This window comes from Suricata suricatta, chromosome 17, assembly GCF_006229205.1.
Source record: "Suricata suricatta isolate VVHF042 chromosome 17, meerkat_22Aug2017_6uvM2_HiC, whole genome shotgun sequence".
In the NCBI taxonomy this organism is placed as follows: domain Eukaryota; kingdom Metazoa; phylum Chordata; class Mammalia; order Carnivora; family Herpestidae; genus Suricata; species Suricata suricatta.
The window spans coordinates 22,616,903-22,643,587 of NC_043716.1; the positions used below are offsets into that span (position 1 = coordinate 22,616,903).

The 26,685-nt window shown below is 42.4% G+C and overlaps 2 protein-coding genes across 13 annotated transcripts in view; one reads left to right on the forward strand and one right to left on the reverse strand.

The window, feature by feature from the left end:
• Nucleotides 1-4,654, forward strand: part of SYNRG (synergin gamma) — a 96,398-nt gene extending 91,744 nt beyond the window's left edge. For all 11 annotated transcript variants that reach the window (XM_029929354.1, XM_029929356.1, XM_029929358.1 and 8 more), the window contains one exon: nucleotides 179-4,654. In XM_029929354.1, coding sequence (XP_029785214.1) covers nucleotides 179-310 — 132 coding nt within the window. In that variant the 3' untranslated portion in view covers nucleotides 311-4,654. The remainder of the gene's footprint in view (nucleotides 1-178) is intronic.
• The window catches only part of DUSP14 (dual specificity phosphatase 14), a 23,975-nt gene continuing 959 nt past the window's right edge, over nucleotides 3,670-26,685 (reverse strand). Inside the window, exons 2-3 of one of the 2 annotated variants that reach the window (XM_029929368.1) lie at nucleotides 6,835-6,921; nucleotides 3,670-5,445 (exon numbers count right to left, since the gene is read on the reverse strand). In XM_029929368.1, coding sequence (XP_029785228.1) covers nucleotides 4,757-5,353 — 597 coding nt within the window. In that variant the 5' untranslated portion in view covers nucleotides 5,354-5,445; nucleotides 6,835-6,921 and the 3' untranslated portion in view covers nucleotides 3,670-4,756. Of the gene's footprint in view, nucleotides 5,446-6,834; nucleotides 6,941-26,685 lie in introns of those variants that run through there. The other variant, XM_029929369.1, reaches the window with a different exon arrangement.

Sequence of the window (26,685 nt, forward strand, 5' to 3'; positions counted from 1 at the left end):
AATGCCTTTAATTAGCAGCAAAAAACTTTTTCACGTGAATTCCTGTAGCCAGCTGCTCAGCTTTTGTGTGTGCGCCATGTGGCCTCAGCCTCTGACCTGGCGAGGGGTGCGTGCTGGGGGCTGACCAGCTCTTAGGTGCAGAAGCCTGACTCGCCGCACGTATGTTTATTTCTGGCAGGCATTCAACTCCGAAACGGACAGCTTCAAGCTGGCGTATGGAGGCCATCAGTATCACGCCAGCTGTGCCAACTTCTGGATCAACTGCGTTGAACCAAAACCTCCTGGCCTCATCCTGCCTGATTTGCTCTGAAAAGTACCTCTTTGAAGTACCTCCTGGGTCTGTTTTTCCATCGTACCCTAGGAGGCGACAGGGCCCAATGAACAGAATGCAGGGCTGCAGCGCTCACCTCCACGAAGCTGTAGGGGTTCCCTGGCGACCAGGGGGAGAGGGGAGCCGTTCCCACATCTACCCCCCAGGTCTCACCGCCACCTGAAGGGTGAGGTCAAGTTGCCCAAACTGCATGTGGCACCAGAAGTTTGCTGACTTCTCTCTAGTTCTGCTAAGATGTTTAAAATATGGGACCACAGTTTTCTTTAAGGAATCATTTGCTGCTGCAGTATTAAAACTGTGAAGAATTGACATTTGAAGAAAAATAAGTTGTAATAGGAGTGGAATTGGCAAGAACGTGTTGAGCCAGTGCTTGCTTCTATCTAGAACCCTGCTGTCCTGTGAAGTAGAATGCATTTATCCACATGTAGCTTGTTGATATGTGAAATGAATAAAAAGGGGACAATGTGATTAAACTGACGTTCTTTTTATTGGAAAACGTCTGCTCATCTCCAGTGGACGATGGAAGTGGGCGAGGGCGGGCTTACAGACTTTGTGGCCACGGCCGAGCCGGCTCTCCGTTTTTGTTCCTTTCTCAGACTCTCAGCATTCAAGAAGACATTTTCTCAAAACATGCCTGGGCGCTTTGCAATGGATTGAACATTCATTTTGCCAGAGGCTCAAATCTTGGTGTATCAGGGTAAATAAATACCCTTCCCCTTTAGGAGGCTTCACTGAAAACTGTTTTACCTCAGAAACTGTGAACGTGGTATCTTTTGCAGACAAGATCTGGAAAGGCAGCTGAATGAACCTCTTGGCAGTGGCCTTTGTCCAGGTTTCCAGAAATGACTGCATAGGAAGCAATACTGCCTGACTTTGCAGTATTATGTGAGAGACCTGAAAATTAATTCAAGGTTAGAAGGTGGAGCTCCTGGCCTAATGAGACGAGCAGATGTATATTTATGGTAGAGGTGCATGACTTAGAAACAGTGGAAGAAAAGTATTCCAAATCAGCAAGGAATTCTGGAAGGAAAAGACTCACGCTTACTATCTGGTGTAGGGAATTTGCCACTTAGACTGCATAAAATCAGAAACGGAAAAAAAAAGCGAGTGCTTAAGGACAGTGAAGCTGTGAAGGCCCGGGAGGAACAGGCCAGCCCGGGGCGCACACTGCTCTGGCCTGTCGACTCTGGGCTTTATGAAGAGATTTTGATTCTGTGTTTCACGTTGCGTGTGACTTAGGCTCTCTGACCTCAAGTCAGGTTTTATTTGTAAACTGAACACGCTTATCTTGTCTGTAAGATTGCTGCTCTGCATAATTGAGTAGGTTGTTTTCCCTTCTTGGGACAAACCTTGAGGTGATTCTGTTCTGGTTCGTCTTCCGCCGTTAACCACCATCTTCTCCAAGGAAAGTACAGAATGTTTTCGTTAAGCAGCTGGCGATGAGGCTTGCTGTACCTTGCCGCGCCCCAGAACGCACAGGGAAGCGCTGACGAGATGAATCTGCTGCTCGTTTTCTCCAGCCTCTCCCCCCTGGATGAAGACACAGCCCGGCTGAATCATTACCTCGGGGCCTTTGTCCTCCACAGGGCTCCCGGACTTAGTGCCCGCGGCAGCGGCAGCAGCTGGTCCTCGGGCTTCCCCGGGGCCTCTGTCTCCACGGCAGCGTGAGCAGCGCCCAGTCTCCTCATGGGTGCCAGGCTGAAGCGGGCCTCGGACCCACCTCATGGGTCCCGTAGTAGGGCAAGACGATGGAATCTGCCTTTGCTTGCAGAAGAATGGCTCCCAGTTTGACAGAGTTTACAGCGCTGAGACAGTTTCTGGGAATGCCGTTTGAACTATTATTCGGTCACAACGGCTTGTGTCTATGACATGTTAAAAAGCGTGCTCAACTTCTAACTAGAATGGTTCTATTCCTAGAGCTGTTGCAGAGCGCAGGGGTAACCCTCGCCGGCCTCGTCAGGCACCATAGGTTTGGTCACTCCGCGGGAGGCGCAAGAGAATAGTACAGCAGACGCCAACAAAAAGCCTTTGCTATGAAAAATAGTCACGACTTTTGGCATCTGTTTAGTAGTGGAAATATTCACTCACATACCACCAGTAAGGATTTCCAGAGTGTAGAATATTATCCCTGCCTTTTCTTATGTGTGCAAGTTGATTCGGATGACTCAACACTGCGTTCATCTTCACCTCTTCCGAGCCAGAGTCCAGTGTCCTTGGAAACAGTAACCAAGGTTACTTACTTCCGTATTGTGTGAGGTGCAGGCAGCTCCCGCCCGCTGCCGGAGTGGCAGTGAATAAGCGCTTTTCTCCTTTGGCATTGTATTTAGCTTTTAGACATTTTATGGCTTAGTATGTAATGTAATGTTTGTCTGGACATGCTCGAGGTAGAAGAGGCACGGGGTATGTTATTATCCAGGCTGTATTTGTCCTGTGGCTACTAGTTGGCACTCTAGATTGCATATTCTAAATTATTTGAATATTTTGTATGCATGTACTTATTTGTTGTTGTCTAAAGATGCCTTCCACTTGCCTTTTATTTGATGACTTGTGTGATCTTAAGCTTTGGAAAGATTATAGGGCCTTCACACTATAGAAACTTGAAATGCTTGCCATGCGCCAGGGATCACTACAGAAACTCCCCTAATGCCTTCTAGGTCACCCGCCTTCCTTTGTGACCAGCTAATAAACTCTGACGTTTAGATTAGGAAGGTGTTAGAGGCTTCTTAAGTGCTAAGAATGCTTAGTTACATCCCTGGAGTGGTGTTGGCCGGGATTTCTGCAGGAACTTTTCCTACCAAGACATCTGTCACCCAGTGGTCTCTGACTGTAATACAGTGGTTATTTTTGGACTCTCATCCAAAGACCACAGGGCTTGCAGTTTGCCTTCACACCAGAGAAGCCACAGCCTCCAGGGCCACAGATCGTTTTGTTGTGCTTTGGATTGCTTTTGAGCATGTGCTGATGTAGCATTTATGGGCTCCTCCGGTTCCCAGAGAAACTATTAACCTCATTTTAATTTTCCTATTTAGACAGTAGTGCATGTTTATAAAAGTGAGTAGGAGGAAACAAGGTAGGAAACAATTGCCAAGGAACAGGTAAAATGTCGAAAATATAATTTATATAAATATGTAACCACTGGCATTATATTTATGGCTTCTTGCCAAGATAGACCAAAAAAATCTAGAAAATTATTCCAGAGATAAGCAAGCAACAACCTACCTGGCAAATGAAGTAAAATAAAGCAGCACTGTGACTGCAAGGGCAATCTGATGGTTCCTAATAGTTTGTGAGGAGTGTGGAATAGGGAGGAACTAATTAAACTTTTACCAAGTCCCTGATGAGTTATGCTGTTATATTTATTAGGAGCAGTGAACTGGGTGACATGGTTTCAAGTTTCAACAAAGGAAGCATTGTTACTTGCTGGTCACTTCTATGGAGGTTTGGTTTAGGACATTTTGTCAAGTAAAGGCATAGCTTTTGTTAAAAAAAACAATTTCTTTGATGGAGGACTCACTGGTGCACTCCAGTTGCCAAGAGACAACCGAAAACCGAACCTTTCATCAGAGTGGACCCTCTGTGCTATTTTCCACAGCTTCAGCACTGGGACTGATAGTAATGTCTGCCCATCTGCAAGGATGTGAAGCGTCGACACAGTTCAGCTGAGAGGTCGATTTTAAATGGCACGGTTGTCACAGGAGCTGGATTTTAAGGCGGTTACTGGAGAGCATCTTCCTTCTAGCATCAACACACACGCACACACCCTGGGGTTCTTAGTCAAACTTCTGTTATGCAGATATATTTATTAAAAATAATGCTAATATAGTCCCGGGGCACAATGATTCCAAGAGGGTGTTTGCAGCAGATTTCATTATAATTACTTAACAACTAGATTAACAAAGGTTTATTATTTTTTTTTAAACTTACAGTCACTAAATAATAGGAAAGGAAAGAGTAGGGCTAATCCAATAGAAACTGAAGCTGGTATCCATCTTCCCTAAGCATCTGTGCGGTTGGCAGCCTTGGGCAAAGCTTGTCTCTAAAGGGTAAATCAGGACCCAAAGTGATTTTTGCACTGAGCTCCTCCGGCACCTGCCATGACGCCTAAAGGCATGGGATTCGGAATATAGCAGAACCAAACAGTTTATTAAACTGTTCAAATTGTTAAAAATGATTAAAAGCCAGTTAAAGATTTTCATAAACACTATTCCAAAATGTTAGTTTTAAAAATGTTACTAGCAATGTGTGCATTCCCCTAATGTTCCTCCCCTCCCTATCTTCTAAAATAAACTTGAACACCCAGTGTCAAAAGCACTTCAGGGAGAACCAAGAGTCAACCATCTGAAAAGAAAGGTGAAGAGGGGAACAGACGGTGTGTAGCAGATGCTGGTACTGCTCAAGGGGCTGCTGATGCAGGCTTTGGTGGCATTATATCCCCCAGTAAGGCATCAGGTGTCGGGACTCTTTCTCATAAACGTCTGGAACTATGCCATAAGGTGTCTGTACCATTTTAACTGTCGACTTCCCAAAGAGCTGGCGCTCGTAGTCTATCAGCTGCCTCCAGAAACCTACGTTGGGCCTGATGACGGGCCTACGGGCTTTTACCCAGTTGTACGCCTCCAGCAGGCACACACTGTGGAATTTCATCAGGTAAGCGATGCAGAGAGTGGCCGAGCGGCTCACCCCCGCGGCACAGTGCACCAACGTGGCCCCATGCTTCCTGCTCACACTGTGGATCTTGTCAGCCACAGTGTCAAAGTACAGTCCAATGGGGGCATGGGGCATGTCAGCCAGAGGCACTTTAACATATTCAAATTGGGGCCAGTTGAAATTGGGGATCTCAATGGTAGCATTAACGATGCAGGTGATGCCACGAGCCTGAAGGAGGTGCCGGTTGGAGGCCACACTGCCTCTGCCCAGAAAGAGAGAGGAGGTAATTTGAGCGATGCCTCCTATGTCTCCCTCAGAAATCATCCGAGGGGCCATGAGAGTCCGTGGGAGCGTGCTGTGACCTCTGGAGCCCATGAAGATGCCAGCAATCACACCTGCATCGTTGGCAGCAAGACCAGAGGGTTTTGTGTTCTTCCACCAAGGAATCCAAAGTCACAGTGTCCTTCCTGCAAAACACAGGTTATCTGTCAGTACTTCAAATGCTATTGATTCACCACTGCCTTCTACAGTTTTGTGGAATGGGAAGGTGAAAGGATTAGAAATGGTCATTTTCTATAATAGACTACATTCTTCCAAGGATGTAGACAAATAATTTTCTATTGACTAACAGGACAAGTAGCCTAAGACATCAACATATAAAATCAATGTTAAAACTTAGCTCTCTGGTGATTCTATTAAAAAAAAAAAAAGGCACTAAATGGAAACGGTCATCCTATTTTAGAAATAGTCTAAACTCAGAAACATGTCCAACTGGTTCCTGAACAGCACTCTTGCATGGCCGTGCTCGTACTGAAGGGAGTGGTGTTCCCTGGTAATTAGGAAGAAATGAGAAATTCTGATCACTCCTGCAGCCATGTTCTTTCAGACACGTCTTGCCTACCTACGCAGCTATGATTGCTAGATCTTCCTAAACCTAGTTCTAGACATAGAGATCTTACAAAGGTATAAAAATGGTATCACATTAGGTAATATATTAAAGGAACTGCCTTTATGAACTAAAAAGGTACTGAATTCAGGATGAGTTACAGAAGAGCTAGGACATGTGGTCACCTTAGCCCTTCATTATTTAAAAAAAAAAAAAAGCTAAATAGTATGTGCTATGGCATCTCCATGGGAATAATCCAAGGCACTCTGAAGGTCATGATCTCAAAAATACATTAGTCTTGGGCCACCTGGGTGACTCAGTCGGTTAAGTGCCAACTTCAGCTCAGGTAATGATCTCAAAGTTCGTGAGTTCGAGCCCATTTTGGGGTCACTGTTTTCAAGGCAGAGCCCACTTTGGATCCTCTGTTCCCCTCTCTGCCTCTCCCCAGCTCACGTGCTCTCAGTCAGCAGTGTATGCAACTCTTGATCTCAGGGTTGTGAGTTCAAGCCCCACAATGGGTGTAGAGATGACTTAAATAAGTTAAATAATTTTTAAAAAATACATTAGTCTAAGTTTATGAGCCATTTTAGCTGACCCAACCCTGGGTGTGGTTAAACGAGAACTTCACATTCCTCAGCCAATTCTCAGCTGCAGGAGGAATCCCACTGGCTTCAGACGCATTTGAAATTAAAACTTAGTTTAATATTTGAAGATTTACATTCTCATTAGTTCAGTATTTGATATAAAAGACTTTAATGTTATATAATGACCATACAGGACACCAATAACAAAAGAAATGGGAATACTCGTTTCCTGAGATTTAGACACATTGCTTCCTCACAGTGTTTTACAGTCTGGGCCCACTGGGAAGTGTGTTCATCCCCACCCAGAGTAGGGCAGGGGCACCCAAAGAGATTTCAGTTGGACAATTTTCAGTTCCACAGACAGAAGTGGTGCTGGAGCCACTCACTTGTGAGGAATCTGGTTACTCTGCAGTCCTGGGTCAGGATCTGGAAAGTCGTAACTGAGTATTGATCTCAGTGGATACAAATCAGATCTGCGGAAAGACAGACAACAATATGGCCAATCAGGAAGTTCAACAGAATTCCTCCTGGATTTCTACTACTAAATTGGGTTTGACTGGATAAATATATCTAGATCTGCATTCAAAGGATGTGCCAGCTAAGAAAGATCAACTTAAGTCTCGGGTTTTTGTTGATGACATGTAACCCACAGGGTGACAAACATTAAGTGCAGTTTGGGCCATAACAAGTTTTTGAAAGGAAATGAAAAGCACTGCCCACTGGGCCCAGAAGAGATGCAGAACAAGCCCGAGTCCCTTCCGTGTGGCTCAGTCACCCCTGCGGTGCGCGACAGCACGGGAGGTCGGGCAGCTAAGCCCGGCGCTCGGAGCCAGCTTCACAAATGCCACCTGCAGGAGGCGCTGGTGCCGTGGACAGCATCGGAGATCTTATTTTCTCTGCCACACTGGACCTCTTGTTTTTCATTTATGTAGCAGTATGATGAGCACCAATGACCGTCACTAAAAATGGGTTCCCTCCCTACCTGTCCCTCTGCTTTTCCCATCACAATATTTTTTACAGCTCTGTTGAGGCAGGACTGTCATACAAGTTGATAAGAACTTGACCAGGTGTACAACTTGATGAGTTTAAAAATTTTTATTTTTGGAGGAAGAGAGACCGTGTGCAGGGGAGGGAGACCATCCCAGGTAGGAGCCTCACTCAGCACGGATCTCGATCCCTTGACCGTGAGATCAGGCCCCGAGCCAAAATCGAGTCAGAGGCTTAACCGAGCCACTCAGGCACCAGATGAGTTCTGAACTCTGTGCATACCTTCGACACACCATGACCTCAACATACTTTCATCCATGACCCCCTCCAAATTTCCTCATGCTTCTTTGTAATTCATTACTCCCTCACCCTCTAGCCCCGTTCCCAAGCAACCAGATGTTTTCTGTCACGATTTTTATATTTCCTAGATGTTTATAAAATAGAGTGATAATATAGGGGGTTTTTGTTTGGCCTGGCTTCCACTCAGCATAGTTAATTTGACATTCCTCTCTGTTGCTGCATGTATCAGCAACAGTTTATTCCTTTTTCCTCTGGAATAGTATTCCATAGTATAGATGGCTTATTCACTTACTGATGGAAACTGGACTGTTTGTAGTTTGAGGCTATTGCAAGTAAAGCCGAGGTATAATATGGTATAAAACATTCAATATACAGGTATCCGTGGACGTATGCCTTCCCTTCTCTCGGTCAAATGCCTAGGCCTGGAAGGGCTGGATCCTATGGCATGTTCATACTTAACATTTTTTAAAAGCTTTAAAAAGTTATAGCACGCAGCTTGAGGGGCAGGCTTCTAATTAAACACATAGAGAAATAAGCATCCACGGTGGTCCTCTCCCTAAAGACCGCGTTTCCCAGTGAGGAGCTTCTACATCTGTCCGGTGCCCTGGTTTTAGCTGGCGGACGCCCGCTGCCTGCCAGCTGTGGTGGTTAGCAAGGCCTGTGCTCCTGCATCCCAAGGGATTATTGGAACTGAGGAGACCTTCTCAGCTGGCTGTCACCCCCAGGGCTCTGCACAGACAACCCACTGACAAGTACCCTCTGCCGTTCTGTGAAAAAAGCTACTGCTTGTTCTGGAGCTGGAGCCTCGGGGCCGAGGCCAGGAGACGCGGTCTCTGCTCTCCCTCCGCCCCACTCCAAGTCTCCAGGGTGTCCTGGAAAGGAACGTGTCTACCTGTCCAGTGCCCCAATTTTGGGGACTGCTGCCCAGGGGGGCACCTCTAGGTCACCTGGCTCGGCTGGCCAGTGGGACGGACACTTCTGCAGTACCAAGGATTATTATGTAGATGCGCATACGTTAAAAGCTGCCGACTGAGATCCTCCCCTTTAGAACATGGCCTAGGTCTTGTCACACGGCCTCCTAGGAGCCACTAAAAATAAACAGGCTGCTTGGACAAAGGTTTGAGAGAAAACCAAAACTAAGGCAGTACTGAACAATCAGGTTTATCTCCTACAGGGGCCACCCCTAGAAGACTGGGAGAGGTGCATATGACTGTCTTATCTAGTGCATATGAGGAAAACGAAGAAACAGAGGGAAAGAACAAGATAAAAATCTAAGAATCCTTAATGGAGACAAGTGATTTACCTGATAAAGACTTCAAAATAATGGTCATAAAGATGCTCACTAAACTTGGGAGAAGAGTGAACATAGAGCTTCAACAGACAGAAGATAGAAGAAAGTACTAAACAGAAATCATAGAGCCGAAGGCCACACTAACTGAACTTAAAAATATACTAGAAATATACTAGAGGGTTTCAGTAGGAGACCCGTATGACACAGAGCAGCAAAAGAATGAAAAAAGTGAAGAGAGCTTAAGGTACTAATGGGACAACATCAGGTGGACCAACACTCATATGACCGAGGTCCCAGAAGGCGAAGAGAAAGAAGCACAAAATGTATTTGGAGAAATGATGGCTGAAAGCTGCCCTAACCGGGCTGGAGAAGGAAACAGACATCCAGACTGAGGCAGCTCAGAGAATTCCAAGTAAGATGAACCTAAAGGGACTCACACTAAGACACATTATAATTAAGCTGTTAAATGCTAAAAGACAAGGAGAGAATCTTAAAAGTAGTAAAAGAAAAGCAACTTGTTATATAGAAGGGAACCCCCCTCCCCATAAGACCATCAGATTTTTTAGCAGAAACTTTGCAGGCCAGAAGGGTGCGGCACAGCATATTCAGGGTAATAAGGAAAACTCTCAAGAATACTCAGCAAAGCTGTCATTCAAAAGGAGAGAGAGTTTTCCAGACAAGCAAAAGCTACAGGAAGAAGTTCATCACCATTAAACTGGCCTAAGAAGACATATTAAAGAACTTCTTTTTTTTTTTAATGTTTTTTTTTTTTTTTTTTTTTTGATACAGAGAGAGACAGAGCATGAGAGGAGGAGGGGCAGAGAGAGAAGGAGACACAGAACTGGAAGCAGCCTCCAGGCTCTAAGCTAGCTGTCAGCACAGAGCCTGATGCGGGGCTCGAACCTATGAACGTGAGATCTGACCTGAGCTGAAGTCAGAGGCTTAACCGACTGAGCCACCCAGGCACCCCTTAAAGGACTTCTTTAAGCCTAAAGGAAAGTAATAGGAAAACACATAAAAGTATAAATCTCACTGGTGAAGGTAAATACAGTAAAATTCTGAATAACACTGTAGATAAATCACTTTTTTTTAAATGTTTTATTTATTTTTGATACAGAGAGAGACAGAGCATGAGAGGGGGAGGGGCAGAGAGAGAAGGAGACACAGAACCGGAAGCAGGCTCCAGGCTCTGAGCTAGCTGTCAGCACAGAGCCTGACGCGGGGCTTGAACCCACGAACGTGAGATCTGACCTGAGCCGAAATCGGAGGCTTAACCGACAGCCACCCAGGCACCCCGATAAATCACTTTTAAAACTAGTATGAAGGTTAAAAACCAAAAGTAAAAATATAAATACGATAATTAGTCAAGGGATATACAAGATAAAAAGATATAAAATGTGACATCAAAAATATAAAATGGACTTGGGATGAGCACTAGGTGTTACATGGAAACCAACTTAACAATATACCATAAAAAATATATATATAAAATGGAAAGAAAAAAACTATATGTTTTATATATATATATATATATATAATGGGGGGGAGTAAAACTACAGAGCATTAGCTTGTATTCAAACTTACGTTGTTATCAGCTTAAGACAGACTCTTGTAAATCGTTATACATAAGCCACATGGTAGCCACAAAGCAAAAGCCTATAGTAGGTACACAAAAGATAAAGCATACCATAAAATCATCAAATTACCAAGAGATGAAAGTATCAGGAATTACAAAACAGCCAGGAAACAATTAACAATAATGGCAATAAGTATGCACCTATAAATAATAAATGGACTAAATTCTTCAATTAAAAGATAAAATGGCTAAATGAAAAAAGATTCATCTATATGTTACCTACAAAAGACTGATTGCAGATATAAGGACACAAACATAGTGAAAGTGAAAGAACATGTAAATGGAAACCAAAAGAAAGCTAGGGTAACTTTATTTATATCAGACAAAAAAGACTTTGAAACAAAGGCTGTAATAAGGGACAAGAAAGGCATGACATGGGGCAGCTGGGTGGCTCAGTTGGTTAAGCGGCCGACTTTGGCTCAGGTCATTAATTCACGGTTGGGTTTGTGAGTTTGAGCCCTGCGTCGGGCTCTGTGCGGACAGCTCAGAGCCTGGAGCCTGCTTCAGATTCTGCTCAGAGCCTGGAGCCTTCTCTCTCTGCCCCTCCCCTGCTCACGCTCTATCTGTCTCACAATAATAAACATTTAAAAAAGTTATAATTTTAAAAAAGGCATGACATAATGCTACAAGGGTGGCTGGCTGACTCAGTCGGTGGAGTAGGCAACTCTTGATCTCAGGGTTGTGAGTTCAAGCCCCATGTTGGGCTTAGAAATTACTTTTCAAAAATATCAAAAAAGTTATGTACCTAACATAGGGGCACCTAAGGATATAAAATAATATTAATAGACATAAAGGAAGAAATATACAGCAATATAATGATAGTAGGGACTTTAACACCCCACTTTCAAATGGATAGATCATCCAAGTCAGAAAATCAATAAAGAAAACACTGGCCTTAAACAATACCTTAGACCAGATGGACTGAACACAAAATCAAGAGAATACATATTCTCAAGAGCACATGGAACATTCTCCAGGATGGATTATATATTAGGCCACAAAACAAGTCTTCATAAAGAAGACTAAAGTGGTACCTAGCATCTTTTCCAACCACAATGGTATGAAACTAGAAATCAATTACAGGAAGAAAACTGTAAAATTAACAAATATGTGGAGATTAAATAACATGCTACTGAACAACCAATTGGTCATAAAAAGTAAAAAACTACCTTGAGACAAATGGAAATGGAAATCCAACATACCAAAACTTATGGGATGTAGCAAAAGCAGTTCTGAGAAGGAAGTTCATAGTGACAAATGCCCACATCAAGAATCAAGAAAGCTCTCAAATCTAACTTTACACCTCAAGGAACTAGATTAAAAAAAAAAAAAAAAAAGACATCCAAAGGTAATAGAAGGACAGAAATAACAAAGGTCAAAGTGAAAATAGATGAAATAGAGGCTAAAAAGACAATAGAAAAGATCAATGAAACTGAAAGCTCGTTTTCTGAAAGGATAAACAAAATTGGCAAGCCTTCAGCTAGGCTTACTAAGAAAAAAAGAGAAAGGACTCAAATTAATAAAATCAGAAATGCAAGAAGTTATGACCGATACCACAGAAATACCAGAGGTCATAAGAGACCATTATAAACAATTATACCCCAACAAACTGGACAACTTAAAAGAAATGGACAAATTCCTAGAAACATACAATCTGTCAAGAAGGAATCATGAGGTAGTAGAAAATATGGATGGACCAATATCTAGTAAGAGATTGAATCAGAAATCAAAAACTTTCCAACAAACAACAGTCTAGGACCAGTGGGCTTCACTGGTGAATTCTACCAAACATTAAAGAAGAATTAATACCACCCTTCTCAAACTCTTCCAAAACATACAAAAGAAAGGAACACTTCCAAACTCATTTTACAAGGTCAGGATTATGTTGATACTAAAACCAGACAAGGACACCACAAGAAAATTACAGGCCAATATCCCTAACGATCAGCAAACGAAACTCAACTGTAACACACTAAAAGAACCATATATCACAATCGAGTGGGATTCGTTCCAGGGATGCATGGATGCATTGATTTATATCTGTAAATCAATATGATACACCACAGTGAAATACCATTACATATCTCATAGTTAGAATGACTATTATCAAAAAGACAACAAATAACAGGTGTTGGCAAGAATGTGGAGAAAAAGGAACCTGTATGCACTACTGGTGGGAATGGAAACTGGTGCAGCCACCACGGAAAATAGTATGAAGGTTCCTCAAGAAATTAAAAATACAACTACCAGAGGCCCTGGCTGGCTCAACTGGTAAAGCATGTGACTCTTGATCTTGGGGTCATGAGTTTGAGCCCCACGTTGGGGGCAGAGAATCAAAAAAAAAAAAAAAAGTACCATATGATCCAACAGTCCACTTCTGGATATTTATCTTAAAAAAATGAAAACACTAACTTGAAAAAAACATATGCACCCCCACGTTCCTTGCCAATACACAGAAACAACCTAAAGATCCATTGACAGACTGAAGAGATAAAGAAAATGTGATATATATATACACAATGGAGTATTATTCACCCATAAAGAAAATCTTAGCGATAACATTAACAGATCTTGAGGGAGTTTTGCTAAGTGAAATAAGTCAGAAAAAGACAAATACTCTATCAGTTATATGTGGCATCAAAAAAGAAAATGAAAACTGGAGCTCACAGATACAGAAAACGGACTGATCATTGCCAGAGGTGAGGGAGGGGGCACTAAATTGATGAAGAGGGTTAAAAGATACATACTTTCAGTTATAAATCATGGGGATGTAATGTACAAGCTAATAATACTGTATTGCATATCTGAAAGTTGCTAAAAGAATATCTTTAAAATTCTCATCACACACAAAAAAACTAACCATTTATAGTGATGGATATTAACCAGACTTACTGTGATGATCATTCTGTACTAATAGAAATATCAGATCAGGGGCGCATGGGTGGCTCAGGTCATGATCTCGTGGTCTGTGAGTTCGAGTCCCACATCAGGCTCTGTGCTGACAATTCAGAGCCTGGAGCCTGCTTCGGATTCTGTGTCTCCCCCTCCCTCTGTCTCTCCCCTGCTCGCACTCCGTGTGTGTGTCTTTCTCAGAAATAAACATCAAAAAAATTTTTCTAATAACTTGAAAAAATATCACATTATTTTGGGGGCACCTGGGTGGCTCAGTCGGTTAGCATCTGACTCTTGATTTCAGCACAGGTCATGATCTCACGATTGGTGAGTTGAAGCCTCACATTGGGCTCTACACTGACAGTGTGGAGCCTGCTTAGGATTCTTTCCTCTCTCCCTCTCTCTCTGCCCTTCCCCTGCTCATGCTGTCTCTGTCTCTCTGAAAATAAATAAAAAATAAAAATTTTAAAACCATTATGTTCTACACCTGAAACATGTTATGTATCAACTGTACCTCAATAAAAAACAAAAGTTATGGCTTCCTAATAGAGTGGTTCTCAAACTTTAACATGCATCAGAATCTTGTTAAAACAGATTGCTGAACCACACCCCAAGAGTTTCCACTTCAGTAGTTCCAGAGTGGAGCTCAATAACTGGCATTTCGTAGGTGATACTGCCAGTCAGAGGATACATCCTGAGAACCGCTGTGGAGGTCGGTGCTGGAGTGAGCCGCCCAGATTCCCTGCTTCAAGACTGGGGCACTCAAGGGGGTCGGAGCACACAGATTCTGCCCAGAGAGGGTGTCTGAAGGGTGCCACCCACCCAAGGTTACAACATTCTTTGGGGACCCCTAGCTGATGATGGCATACACAAAGTATACAGGTGAGATCGCATCACGAAGAGTAACAAGAAACAGTCGCATAAGGAACTGTGTGCAGATGTGTGTTAGTTATAAAAGTTATAAATGAAAACAGGCAGAACTTTTATATGAGAACATCCCGTCCTGCTGCAGAGCACAGTCTCGTGCCACTTCCAAGCTTTTCCCTGGCACAATCCTAGTGATTTAAAAAGCAAAGTCACTGCAGTAACAAACACAAAATTAGGCTCTCAAACTGCTGGTGATAACTCCTCTTCTGAATGTGGAAAATCTGGAAGATGGTAATCCAATTTCCAACCAGGTTACTTGGTTAGTCTAATTAATAGACTCATTCTTATGGTCTCCCAAATCATCACTCTGTCTGGGAAGTCATTTGCCCTCCTGAAGAAAGGGTTCCTGACTTGCTGATCTTTTTAGCAGAAGAGTCTTCATCAAGGAGAAGTAGCTTACTCTGTTAATTCTCTTTTGTTGGGCAGTGCTAAGCCACTTGGTACTGCAGGGAAAACAGATTGTGAGTCCTCAGGGCAGAATCCAAGTGAGACAGACATGATGCTCCCTCCCTGCTGCTGCTAGTCAGTCTGTGCCAACAAACCTGCATAAAATGCCAAAGCTGGGTCTAAGGTTTAGAAAAACAACGTCTGCCAGAGAGCACTCAGAGGGCACAAATATGACTGATGCTCCTCTGACAAACACTCCTGACCCCTTTAACAGATCAGAAAATAGAAGGTTCAGAAAGGGTGAGATGATTTCAACTAAGAGAAGATATGTGACAGAACCGGGAAAAGAACCAAGGTGTCCGGGCTCCTGGCTCAAGCCCACGCACTGCTTTTCTGTGTGACTGTGGGGAGTGGCCCAGCACCTGTCTTACAGCACTCCCAACACCACCAGCCGGTGCCTTCAGTGCGTCCAAGGGGTCTTGGATCTGCCTAAGAAGAATGTGTTTAAATGCTACTTACAGAAAAGCCCAGATGGGCTGAGCTACTCCAGTTTCTCCTATCGTCCAGAAGAGGGACATACTGCCACAGACCGGGGTACCCTTCAGGACACAGAAAGCCCCCTGACAGCAGAGGGGCCTCAGCAAGGAGCAGCTCCACAAGAAGCCCTTATATGCTTCAGTGCCAAGCTCAGGAGAGTCTGATCATAAAGGATACATGTGTATTCTAGCATAGCTTTGTCAAAATCAACTCAGTAAATATTACTGGAAGACAGAGGAAGGGGATCTATTAGCAGAGTTAAGAGACTGAGCCATGTTTGAGGGATCAAAGACTGTAAGGCACTAAGTGAACACGCCACTCCCCCTGCAGCACACTTGTCTCTGAGATGACCAGAGGGAGTGCCAAGGAATGGCCATGGCCATGTCGCTGTCCATGGTGTTCAACTCAGTGCTTCCAAGTTGCTCTGGCAATTGCATTTACTTCTTGAAGGAAAAAATGCTTTCCAGGTGAGGGGAATGGTTGGGGGAGGGGGGGCACAAGACAAAAAAGAGGAGCTGTTCTAAGCCAACCCGAGAGAGGTACTTCTTTGTTTACAAGTTATAAGAAATGTCTTGCTGGTCTGTGCAAATGATAAACATCAAAGCACCAGAGTACTAAGCAAAAATTCAGAATTAATGTGTGTCCAGGTGGCCTGTAATCTAAGTGCCTAAGTTGTTAACACCTGACTGCTCCCTGCACTGGAGAACTCCTGGGATGTGGGCACCAGCCTGGAGTGAGCACTGGTGTCCATACCTGGAGCTACCTGGGGTCACAATCTACTCAGCGCACCCACGCCCAGGCCATGGGGGCTAGTGTTCTTTTCTTTCTTCTCCCCTGCTTTTTTTTAAGTCATAGCAAATAGCCACTAGAATTAGCAATCAAAAACAAATTCCATCTACTGACTTCTCTCTTCTCTCCTTGAATAAGCAGAAAATGACCATAATGATGGTAGAAATGACTGTGTAAAATGATGACTAAATTATTTTTAGCTTTAGGAATTGCAGAAGGGCACAGTATATACTGGAAGACTATGGTGTTATGTTTTTAATACCTGAAAAGCCTATGTAATCACATTTTCTCCTTCAGTTAAATGTTCAAGGGTTTCGTTTTTTAAGAACTAGATAAAGTCACCCTTGTTAAAACAGAAGCATGTTAGCCTGCATTGCCATAAATAAACAAATGTTACTTTTCTCATTAATTTTAATTATTAAATCAGAAATGTGTTCCATTGGGGAAAAATTAAAATACAAATAAAAATCATAATGTGGCAATCTTTCAACCTTTCTGGTAGAACACTAAGAATGAAATTTAAACAAATGCTGAGTTAGATTTGTATTAAAATAAAATGAGGAGCACCTGAGTGGCTCAGTCAGTTAAACATCCGACTTTAGCTCTGGTCATAATCTCCCAGTTCATGGGTTCAAGCCCCGCATCAGGCTCTGTGCAGACAGCAAGGAGCCTAGAACCTGCTTCAGATTCTGTGTCTTCCTCTCTCTGCCCCTCCCCAGCTCACACTGTCTGTCTCTCCAAAATAAACATTAAAAAAAAAAATAAAATTGGGGCACCTGGGTGGCTCAGTTGGTTAAGCCTCCGACATTGGCTCAGGTCAGATCTCATGTTCATGGGTTCGAGCCCTGCATCGGGCTCTGTGCTGACTGCTAGTTCAGAGCCTGGAGCCTAATTCCGGTTCTGTGTCTCCTTCTCTCTCTCTGCCCCTCCCCCTCTCAGGCTCTGTCTCTCTCTGTATCAAAAATAAATAAAACTTAAAAAATAAATAAATAAATAAAATCAAAGATACTCACAAATTGTTCTCGTTCATCCAGAAAACTTTAGTAATATGGCTAAGCCACCTCAACATCTTACTTCTGGAGGAGGGGTTGTTTTTGCCTTTCCCACTACATAAATTAACTGATGGGAAACTGTCTAGGGAAGAGGATAACTATCCATAATACATATAAAGCTAATGACAGCGTCACCACTCTGGTTTGGCCACAGCTACTCCCCCAGTGTGATATGCAGAGCACACATAATGTGCTGTACAGCAACTAACTGTGGGGTGATCCGGCTGACACCTCAGTGTCCCCATGTGGACCTCTGTCCCATGAACGTTAAAAGTCAATCATTTTAAGACTCTAACCAGCTGCTGGATGGAAAAATATACCATAGTCCAAAGAATGACATAGACAGTCCACCCAAAGAGAGCAGGAAAAAAAAAGCATGACAATGTGGTAACATACACAGAAGCACAGACTTTATGAAGTTTAGCTCCAGGGGCGCCTGGGCGGCTCAGTCAGTTGAAAGCCCAACTCTTGATCCTGGCTCAGGTAATGATCCCAGGGTCGTGGGATTGAACTCCATGTCAAGCTCTGTGCTGAGTATTCTGGCTTTCCTTCTGCCCCTCCCCCCACTCACATGCTCTCTAAAAAAAAAAAAAAAAGTTTAGCTCCATAAGTTCAGAGATTATTCCCATGTATGGAGAAGAGACTGTCAATAACTATAAAAAGTGAGAACACATACTTATTTTGGTGTCCTGGGATAATCAGTTCATATTTGGAACTAAATCTTTTTAGTCCTCATCCACCTAGGTGTTTAAATTACTTGTCACTTATTCACACAACAGTATTTACTGAGTTCAAGTCACATGTTCAACACTATTCTCAGTGTTATGGGGACTGTGGCAAGATGTCTTTGCCCACTTGAACTTCTTACTGTGTGACCAGCTCATCCGGAAAAGTACAGGAGAAATAACACTTCTGAGGCTGATTATAACTATGTCACACACTTCTACCTTGTTGTCTTGGGGCTTGCTCCGAGGACCCAGCTGCTATGCTCAATAGGGTTACCATGTGCAGAGGTCATACACAGGTGTTCTAGCCAGGGGCCCAGCTGAAGTCTCAGATGATAGCCAAGATGAGCTTCAAAATATGTGAGTAAAGACAAATTGATGATTCTAGCCCCCAGCCATCGAGTCACCTACAGTCTTCGAATATCCCACTAGTCCCAGACATTGTGGAGCAAAGACAAGTTGTTCCCACTACATGAGGTCCAAATTCCTGACTTATAGGAATCTGTGAGCAACATAAAAGTAGTTGTTTTTACACCACTGAGTTTTGGAATGGTGTGCGATGCAGTGATAGCTAGAACAGGGATAAAGAAGTTGACATAAGCCATCACCCTGTGCTAGGATTTTATTATCCTAAAGAGATGACACAAGATACACATATAAAACAGTTGACTAACAGTAGAAGAGTGACTAACATTAAGTGAGTAAAATGAGCAGTGCAAACAATGGGTGTCTTGGCAATTCAGAGAAGGCATGGGGTGAAAGCAAAGTGAAACAGTCGAGGCTGGAAAAGAGCTGTATCTTGGGGAGGTGCCTCCTAGACGACACTAGCATGCTTTTTCTCCAATCCATGTAAAACATACTGCCGTTCTTGCCATTCAAGAGCCTCCTTACTTTCAGACTCCAAGTGGAGAACATAAGCCCTCCGCTACAGACCCTCACTACCCAGCAGTGCCAACCTGGAGTTTGACAGAAATGCATAATCTTGGGCCCCACCCCAGACCTACAGAATGGGATTCGACAACTGACAAGACCCCAGGTGATCTATGCACACAGTAAAGTGTGAGACGCATGGCTCTCAACCTGCCTCGGTCCGTCCCACTGGACTTGCTGGGAAAATCTCAAGTGCCTCTTTTAAGCTACATAAACACACTCAGCCTCACATGGATCAGTATCGTTCTGCTGTCATGGTTCCCAGATGAAGAATCAGAGGTAAATGGAGGTTAAGAGGCTTTCCCAGACGCTACAGAGAAAAGTGGTAACCCCACTGGGGCCGGAACCCCTTTTTCCATGAATTGTCTGTTTGTTGATTAGTCATACAATCTAACCACAACAGGTCAACTGATCTAAAGACTACCAGAATGTCCCCATTTCACTGGGGGAGGAAAATAAAAACTGCAAAGAAAAGAAATTAAGGAACATAAGATCAGTCTGATTCTGCTTTTTCTATAATCTGGATATGAATCTAAAAAAATCTTAAACTGCTATGTGGTATGAGATGGTCTCAAGGTGTGAAAAAAATCTGATAAACCTGAACCAAGAAAATGCTTGCAAAATCCCACAATCACATTTAAATTTGTTTGGTGATAACTAGCAGCCAATTTGTGGCAGAGCCTATAAAATCTTCAAGGAGTAAGTGGTAAAAATCAAATATGAATCATAGATTCTTGGTTAAGCAGTGAACTTTGATTTATATAGGTCAGAACCACACACAGCAATTAAACCCAAGATAGAGAAAAGTGTGCCTCAAAATTACCAAAGTCACTACTACCCTCTGAGAAGCAAGCCTACAAAATCTCAGAAAATACAGATTTTTTTTTCCATAAATAAGATCTTAGTCCTTAAAAGTTCACTATTACTTTAAGGAAGACAAAAAAGAATTTAGAAATCAGAATCAAGTTCACAGGACTAAGAGCTCAACAGTGAATAGCTGATATCCCTCTGATCATTTTAGTCCCATGTCTTATTGGATGTAACAACATCCTTAACACCCAATCAGTGAGCCTGTTTTCTCCCTACATGGATTTCTTTATCATCCCTATGGCCCAATTCCACATTTTGGAGGATTTTATAGCAAAATAACTTCACTTACAAAGTACTGATAAATTAATTTCCGATTTTTCTTTATAAATCAAAGAAATCTAATTACTCACTACAGTTTCTGAGCAGAGTAAGATAACAAGGTAAATCTCTTGAGTTAACTGGGAAGAAGGAACCCCATGAAGCTCCATACCTTTTCCCTGCAGAGAGACAGCAGGCCTACTGCTGAGGATGTCTGGCTGGCTGTCCCCCTATAGCCAAGGGTGGAATCAAGTTTTTAGTTAAATGGAAGTCCAAAGGCAGAGGATTCTGAAGTTATTCCTTTGTCTTTAACTGTCCCTTGAGAAAAATAGTCTAATACAGTAAGACAATATATATCTCTTTTTAGATTATATTACTGTTATTTACATGCTATGAGAGAATGCAATGGCCTTGGAACCTCATTCTACTCTTATTCAAATCAAGGGTTGGCTAACTGTGGCAGGCAGATCATGTTTGTATAGCCCATGAGCTAAGAATGGCTAAAAAAATCAAAAGAACAGTATTTCATGGCATATAAAAACAATATGAAGTTTTACTGTAACACAGACACACTCATACGTTACATATTAACTATGGTTGCTTTCTTGCCACAAAGGTGAGTTAAGCAGTTGCTGCAGAAACTGTATGGCCCACAGGCCTAGAATATTTACTACCTGTCTCTTTACAGAAAGGCTTGGTGGAAATTATGTGATGAAGTCATCAGAGTATGGCAAAGGAATATTTTCAAAATATGGTCCTAAGGACCCCTGCATGAGAATCATGTGAGCTGATGATTACAACGCATGTTCCTAGGCCCCACCTCAGACATAAAAGTCATAATTTCTGGGGTAAAGGTCTGAGAATTTATACTTCTAGCAAGTATCTCTGTAAAAGGAATTTAAAATAACATTAAGCTATTCTGGAAAAGATATTATTTACTGTAATTTGTACAAGCATCAATGGAATAAGAAACTCCATAAGTGTACATTTTAAAAAATTATTTTCAAATAAAATACAGTAATTATTTGGAATTAAGACATAATCCAGTATGAAACACGTTTAATTTCATTTACATTTTGGATCTTCTTTAGCTCAAAGTTTAAACTGGGTAGCTGAAACTCTGTCATACGTTGAATACTCCAGTTTTTAGCAAGAACCATGTGAAAAGATATATAACCTCTAATCCTGAAAGTTCTGTCCCCTAAACACGGCATATGTGATGGTGCAAATTAAAGGCTATTGAAGATTTCTGTGTCCTTTTGACATTCATCAAAAATGTACCGTTTAGGGGCGCCTAGGTGGCTCAGCTGGTTAAGCATATGACTCTTTGATTTCAGCTTAGGTCATTATCTCACAGTTCATGGGTTCAAGCCCTGTGTTGCACTCTGCTGACAATGCAGAGCCTGCTTGGTATTCTCTCCTTCTCTCTGCCCCTCACCACTCATGTGCTCACATGCTCTTTTTTCTCTCTCTAAATAAATAAATAACCTTAAAAAAGAAGGAAAATGCAGTTTAATTTTAAATAAACATAAAAATAAATCAAGTGGGTTGGAGTAAAACCTATCATATTCATGGGGGATGGCTGTCTCATGGGGGATGGAGAGAGAAGGCAAGGAGCCCAAGGAAGCTTCAACTTTATTAATCCTCACCCTGCATTTTTTATTCTTTTTTAACATTTATTTATTTTTGAGAAAGACACACACACAGAGGGTGAGTGGGGTAGGGGCAGAGAGAGGGACACACAGAATCAGAAACAAGTTCCAGGCTCTGAGCTGTGAGCACAGAGCCCGATGTGGGGCTCCGACCCACCAACCGTGAGATCGTGACCTGAGCTGAAGTTGGACGCTCTACCAACTGAGCCACCCAAGCGCCCACCCTGCATTTTTTAATAAAAGAAAACAAGTATGACCAATTTTGGGTGGTAATGATATATACTTGTTCTTTGTAATTTTCTGTATGATTGCAATTTATAAAAATAAAAATTATTTGGAATTGAAGAAAATTAATTGCAACAAATGGTTGTCAACCCAAACCCCCCCCTCCAGGCTCTGGCCTGCACCTGCTCTTCACATGGGAGCCAGACTAACAGTTGATCTGGTAAGAGAATTTGGCAAGGATACCAGAGTAGCACAATGGCTAAGTTAGTAAAATTCCTAATTATAAATTTTGATTTCAAATGTGTATGTAACTTGTATGCTGACAGTCCTCTACTGGATTTTACTTTTATCAGTACTTCCTCAAAACTTCAAGCAAGCTCCCCTCATAGTCTCTCTCTTGCAGACAAAGAAGGCTGGTGCTTGGCATGCTCTATCTGCCATATAAGTGTTCACTAGTAACAGAAGCAACATGCTCTACCGGAAGAATTTTCTCACGTGTACCCACAAACTCAAAAGACCTAAGGAGTCAAGAAGCCCCGCGCCTAAAGCCTTTGATACTAAAGCCGTTCTGGGACAAAGGCAGAAGTTAAGACTAGCAGTTGCATGTGAATTTCAAAAGGACCTTTTTGTCCACTGCGACTCTGAGAAGGCACGGGGGAAAGCTGACCAAACTGGACGGGAGGTCGCTGTCTGTCAGTGTTAAGAGCAGCAAGAAGAAATGAGCTGGGAGCGCTATGGGTGGATGACATTATGTGGCCAGTACCTCAGCACCCACACCCCGCCCCGGCCCCTGCAACAGGTGAATACAGAGTTCCTCCATGAATCACGGTCAGCCCAGAGGGATGCCAAAAGAACCCAAGTAGGATTTCTACCCTCATCATCAAATAAGATGCTCTGATGTTACTTTTGATGCTTTCTTTAAAACTTTTTAATTTATAGTTAAGTAGTTTTTAAAATTATGATTTTAGAGAATCTGGGGAAAAAAAACTTTAATACAGAAGTAAAAAAAAGGACGACATCTGATTTATGTAAAGCCCGAAAATGGAACATACAGCCATTTTCTGAGATGCCTTACAGAAGAAATAAGAAAGGAACTACAAATCTCTCGTTCTTTGGGGCTACTTACTCTTCCTTTATCCCTCCAACTACGAAAAAGGATATCCCTCAGGGTATTTTCTAAATCTACAGAACTGTAGAACATTCTACTCTAAGGACAGAAACTGTTAGCAGCTAATACTAGGCACTATAGATACTAAACAAAATACCTGAATTTAATAATTTAATAACTGTCCTGATATAACTTCCCCATCTCTCCCTACCTTCTCTTTCTCCCTTCCCTCCTCTTGTTCCCCTCCCCCAGATCTCTCTCAAGCACACTTGCTGCCTCCTTACACCTAGCTTTTTTTTTTTAATGATTTTTATTTATTTTTGAGAGACAAAGAGAGACAGTGTGAGCAGGGGAGGGTCAGAGAGAGAGGGAGACACAGAATGTGAAGACAGGTTCCAGGTTCTGAGCTAGCTGTCAGCACAGAGCCCAATGCGGGGCTCGAACCCACGGAACTGCGAGGTCATGACCTGAGCAGAGGTCGGATGCATAACAGACTGAGCCACCCAGGCGCCCCCCCTAAACCTAGCTTTAAACCCAGCTAGCAACACCAAACACAAGCAATTAAAGTTAACCTGGCAACTGTCTATTCAAAAGCAGAAATCCTCTATTTCAAATCGAGTTTTAACTACCTCTACTATGGCATACCAACGCAGATGGGGTGGGTAGGGAATACATTTTAAAGATTGAAAAGAGTAACTTATTCCGATAGCCAAGAAGCTGTGGTTCCTTTGGAAATGCCAAGGAAGGATGAGCCTTGGTCTGTGCTCAGTGCCTCTTAAAAGGATTTGCACATGCACACAAGCATTCTCAGAGTCCTCAGAGGATACTTTAACAAGGACTGGCCTGGGTTCTTGCACACATCACATACCAAAGCCAGCGTTGCTGGTCTACACAGTCAGGGCTGGGCACACGGCAGGCACTCACCAGCACAATTCAAGTCACCAAGTCAGGGCAGATGGTAGCCTGAGACATAGGATTCACCCAAAACCTTTAAAAGACTTCCAGTCAGGCACCTGGCCGGCTCAGTTGGAAAAGGATTAAACTCTTGATTAAGGGGTTGTGAGTTCAAGCCTCACATTGGGGGTGCATAGAGACTACTAAAAAAATAATAAAGCTAAAAAAAATCCTTTACAAAAATTAGACTTCTAGGTAACTAGAAACTTTTTTTAATACTTCACTTTGCATATTTAAATTTTCCTATAACTAAACATCTGTTAAAAAAAAAAAGGAAAGAATGATTCAATTGGGTATTTGTCAACCAAACGGAGTGGAAAAACCATCTTCGGCCTTTAGGTGGTATGGTAGTCCAAACCATACAATTAAACACAAGTATATATAAATATACCGGTACACAAAGGGTCAGGGATCAGACCACCTTGGTGACGGTTCATTCATTCACACTGTGGTTATCCAAACACTCTGTGGTTAAACAACAAAATACTGCAGATTATAAATTCAAGGCTGACACCACTGGAGGAATGTAAATTGGTACCAACTATTTTGGAAATTAGGCATCAGCTAGTAAAACTGCAGATACATACACGTGTGACCCCTGTTCATAAACTGCCCCAGACCAGAAACCCAGATGTCCATCAACAGATGAATAACTTGTGGTATGTTCATATGAAAATGAACTAATCACAGTCACAGGTAACAATGTGAATGAATCATAAAAAGAAATACCACGCTACAAGAATTTTTAAAATAAAACGTTGATGTCCAGGAATTCAGAACCATTACAATTCTGGCCAATGTGGGGAAAGAACACTTCCTTTCTAAATGTCACTCTTAGCCTGTCAGTTTCAGGAGGTTAGGGACCTTATTTGGCTACTACCCCAATATTCAGCACTCAATGATTTTACCTTTAGCATGGCAAAAGTTCTCTAACATATAAACTCTGATAGGAATTTTGTTTGAACTCACCTATCTCCTGAAACTACTGATTTGAACTGTGCCCACATGAACACTTCCCTTTGTCTCCCAGTGAAGCTTTCATAAATAACTAAAGCTACTACCTTAAATGTTCTCTGTAAGTTTATACCCAGGTGCTGTTGCTTTAGCAACTGCCCCCCCCACCCCCTTCTTCCGCTCCCTTTTATGTTTCCTTATAAGCAAAGATGAATACATTAGTAGTCCAAGATATTTTTTTAATGGGAAAATTTTCATTTCAACCGAGAGTAATGCCTAGGATCTTAATGATTTAACTCCTTTGACGTTGTTAAGAAGTGGCCATTTGCCCATCGTCCTGAGAAATACTACCATGCTACAGAAATAATAAGCCTTTACAAGCAGCTGAACCTATTCTAGACCTATGCATGCTACCTATTCTAGACAGAAACCAAATCTCTGGGACAGGACTGGTTAATTTTATAATAATTCATTTCAATTAAAAAACCACTTTGTGCAAATAGACATAAAAATGCTTAGAAAAATCTAAGAGGATACACACAGACCAATAAAGATACACACAGTAGTTACTTTGGGAACAATACTCAAAGGAAAGCTTTAACCTTATCTGTAAAGTTTTAATTTTTACACAGAGAATGATTAATAAATTTCTGGTGATAGTGGGAAAAAGCATTTTTAATCCACCTTGCCTTAAAATCCCAGTTGCAAACGAATTCATCAAACACACATCCCTCCCCTAAAGACCATCATTTAAAAATGCTAACGTTTTCATGCTAAAATATTAAAGGATTTCCTGGGTTTATACACCTGACCAATAAGGAATATTACAGAAATAATACCTGCATTCAACCAATATGAAAGATTTCAGATGAGAACTCAGCATAGACACGTTTGACACTGACGTAAAAAGGACCTGGAATGAAGAAAACCGTCTCCTGTTTTATGGGGGAAAGCCAAAAATATCAAGCAACTACCTCTCCTCCCCCAAGCGTCAGAAGATGAGTCAGAGCTGGAGGCAGGAATAGGGCCCATGTGTCAAGCCGCCTGTGCAGGGTGCCTTCCTACCTCCACCCGACAACCCTCTCCTCCCACCCAGGTTGGGGTCCCTGCCTCAGCCTGTCCCTGACATGAATTCTCAGGTGGCCCTAGTGCAGAAGAGGCAGTTATTCATTCTGGGGGCACCTCGTTCCCTGCATTTCTAAAGGGAGCCCAAGAATGGGGGCCTTTATGAATCCACAACAACCAACAATCACCTAATGCAGCTCAAGGGAGTGAGCAGAGCTTCCAGACACACTCACACAACTTTGCAAAGAATACAGCACCTTTGTTCCCCTCATTTTAAACAACAGGAAATATGCAGGGAGCAGCTGTGACTTGTCCAGGATCACTTAACTTTGTGACAGAGCTGAGTCTCTCACACAGAGCTGGTGATGCCTGGCCCCAGCGTGACTTTTTACTTGATCTGTATAATCTCAAGGAAGATGTTTCAACATTCCATTATACTTCTGTGTGGCTTTATGGACTAGGAATTCCAGGAAACTCAGGGTTAAGTTTCTTGGTCCATATTCCTTTAAGATTAGTAAAGAACCAAGACCTGGTTCTTTAACTCCGTTTTTACATCTGTAAAACGGGATAGTAATGGTCTCTACCTCACCTTTAAAACTACAATGAACAACTAAGTTAACACATGCCAAAGGCCTTGAGGTCCTGCTGGATGAAAAGTACAAGGCAGTAAAAAAAAAAAAAAAAAAAAAAAAAAAAAA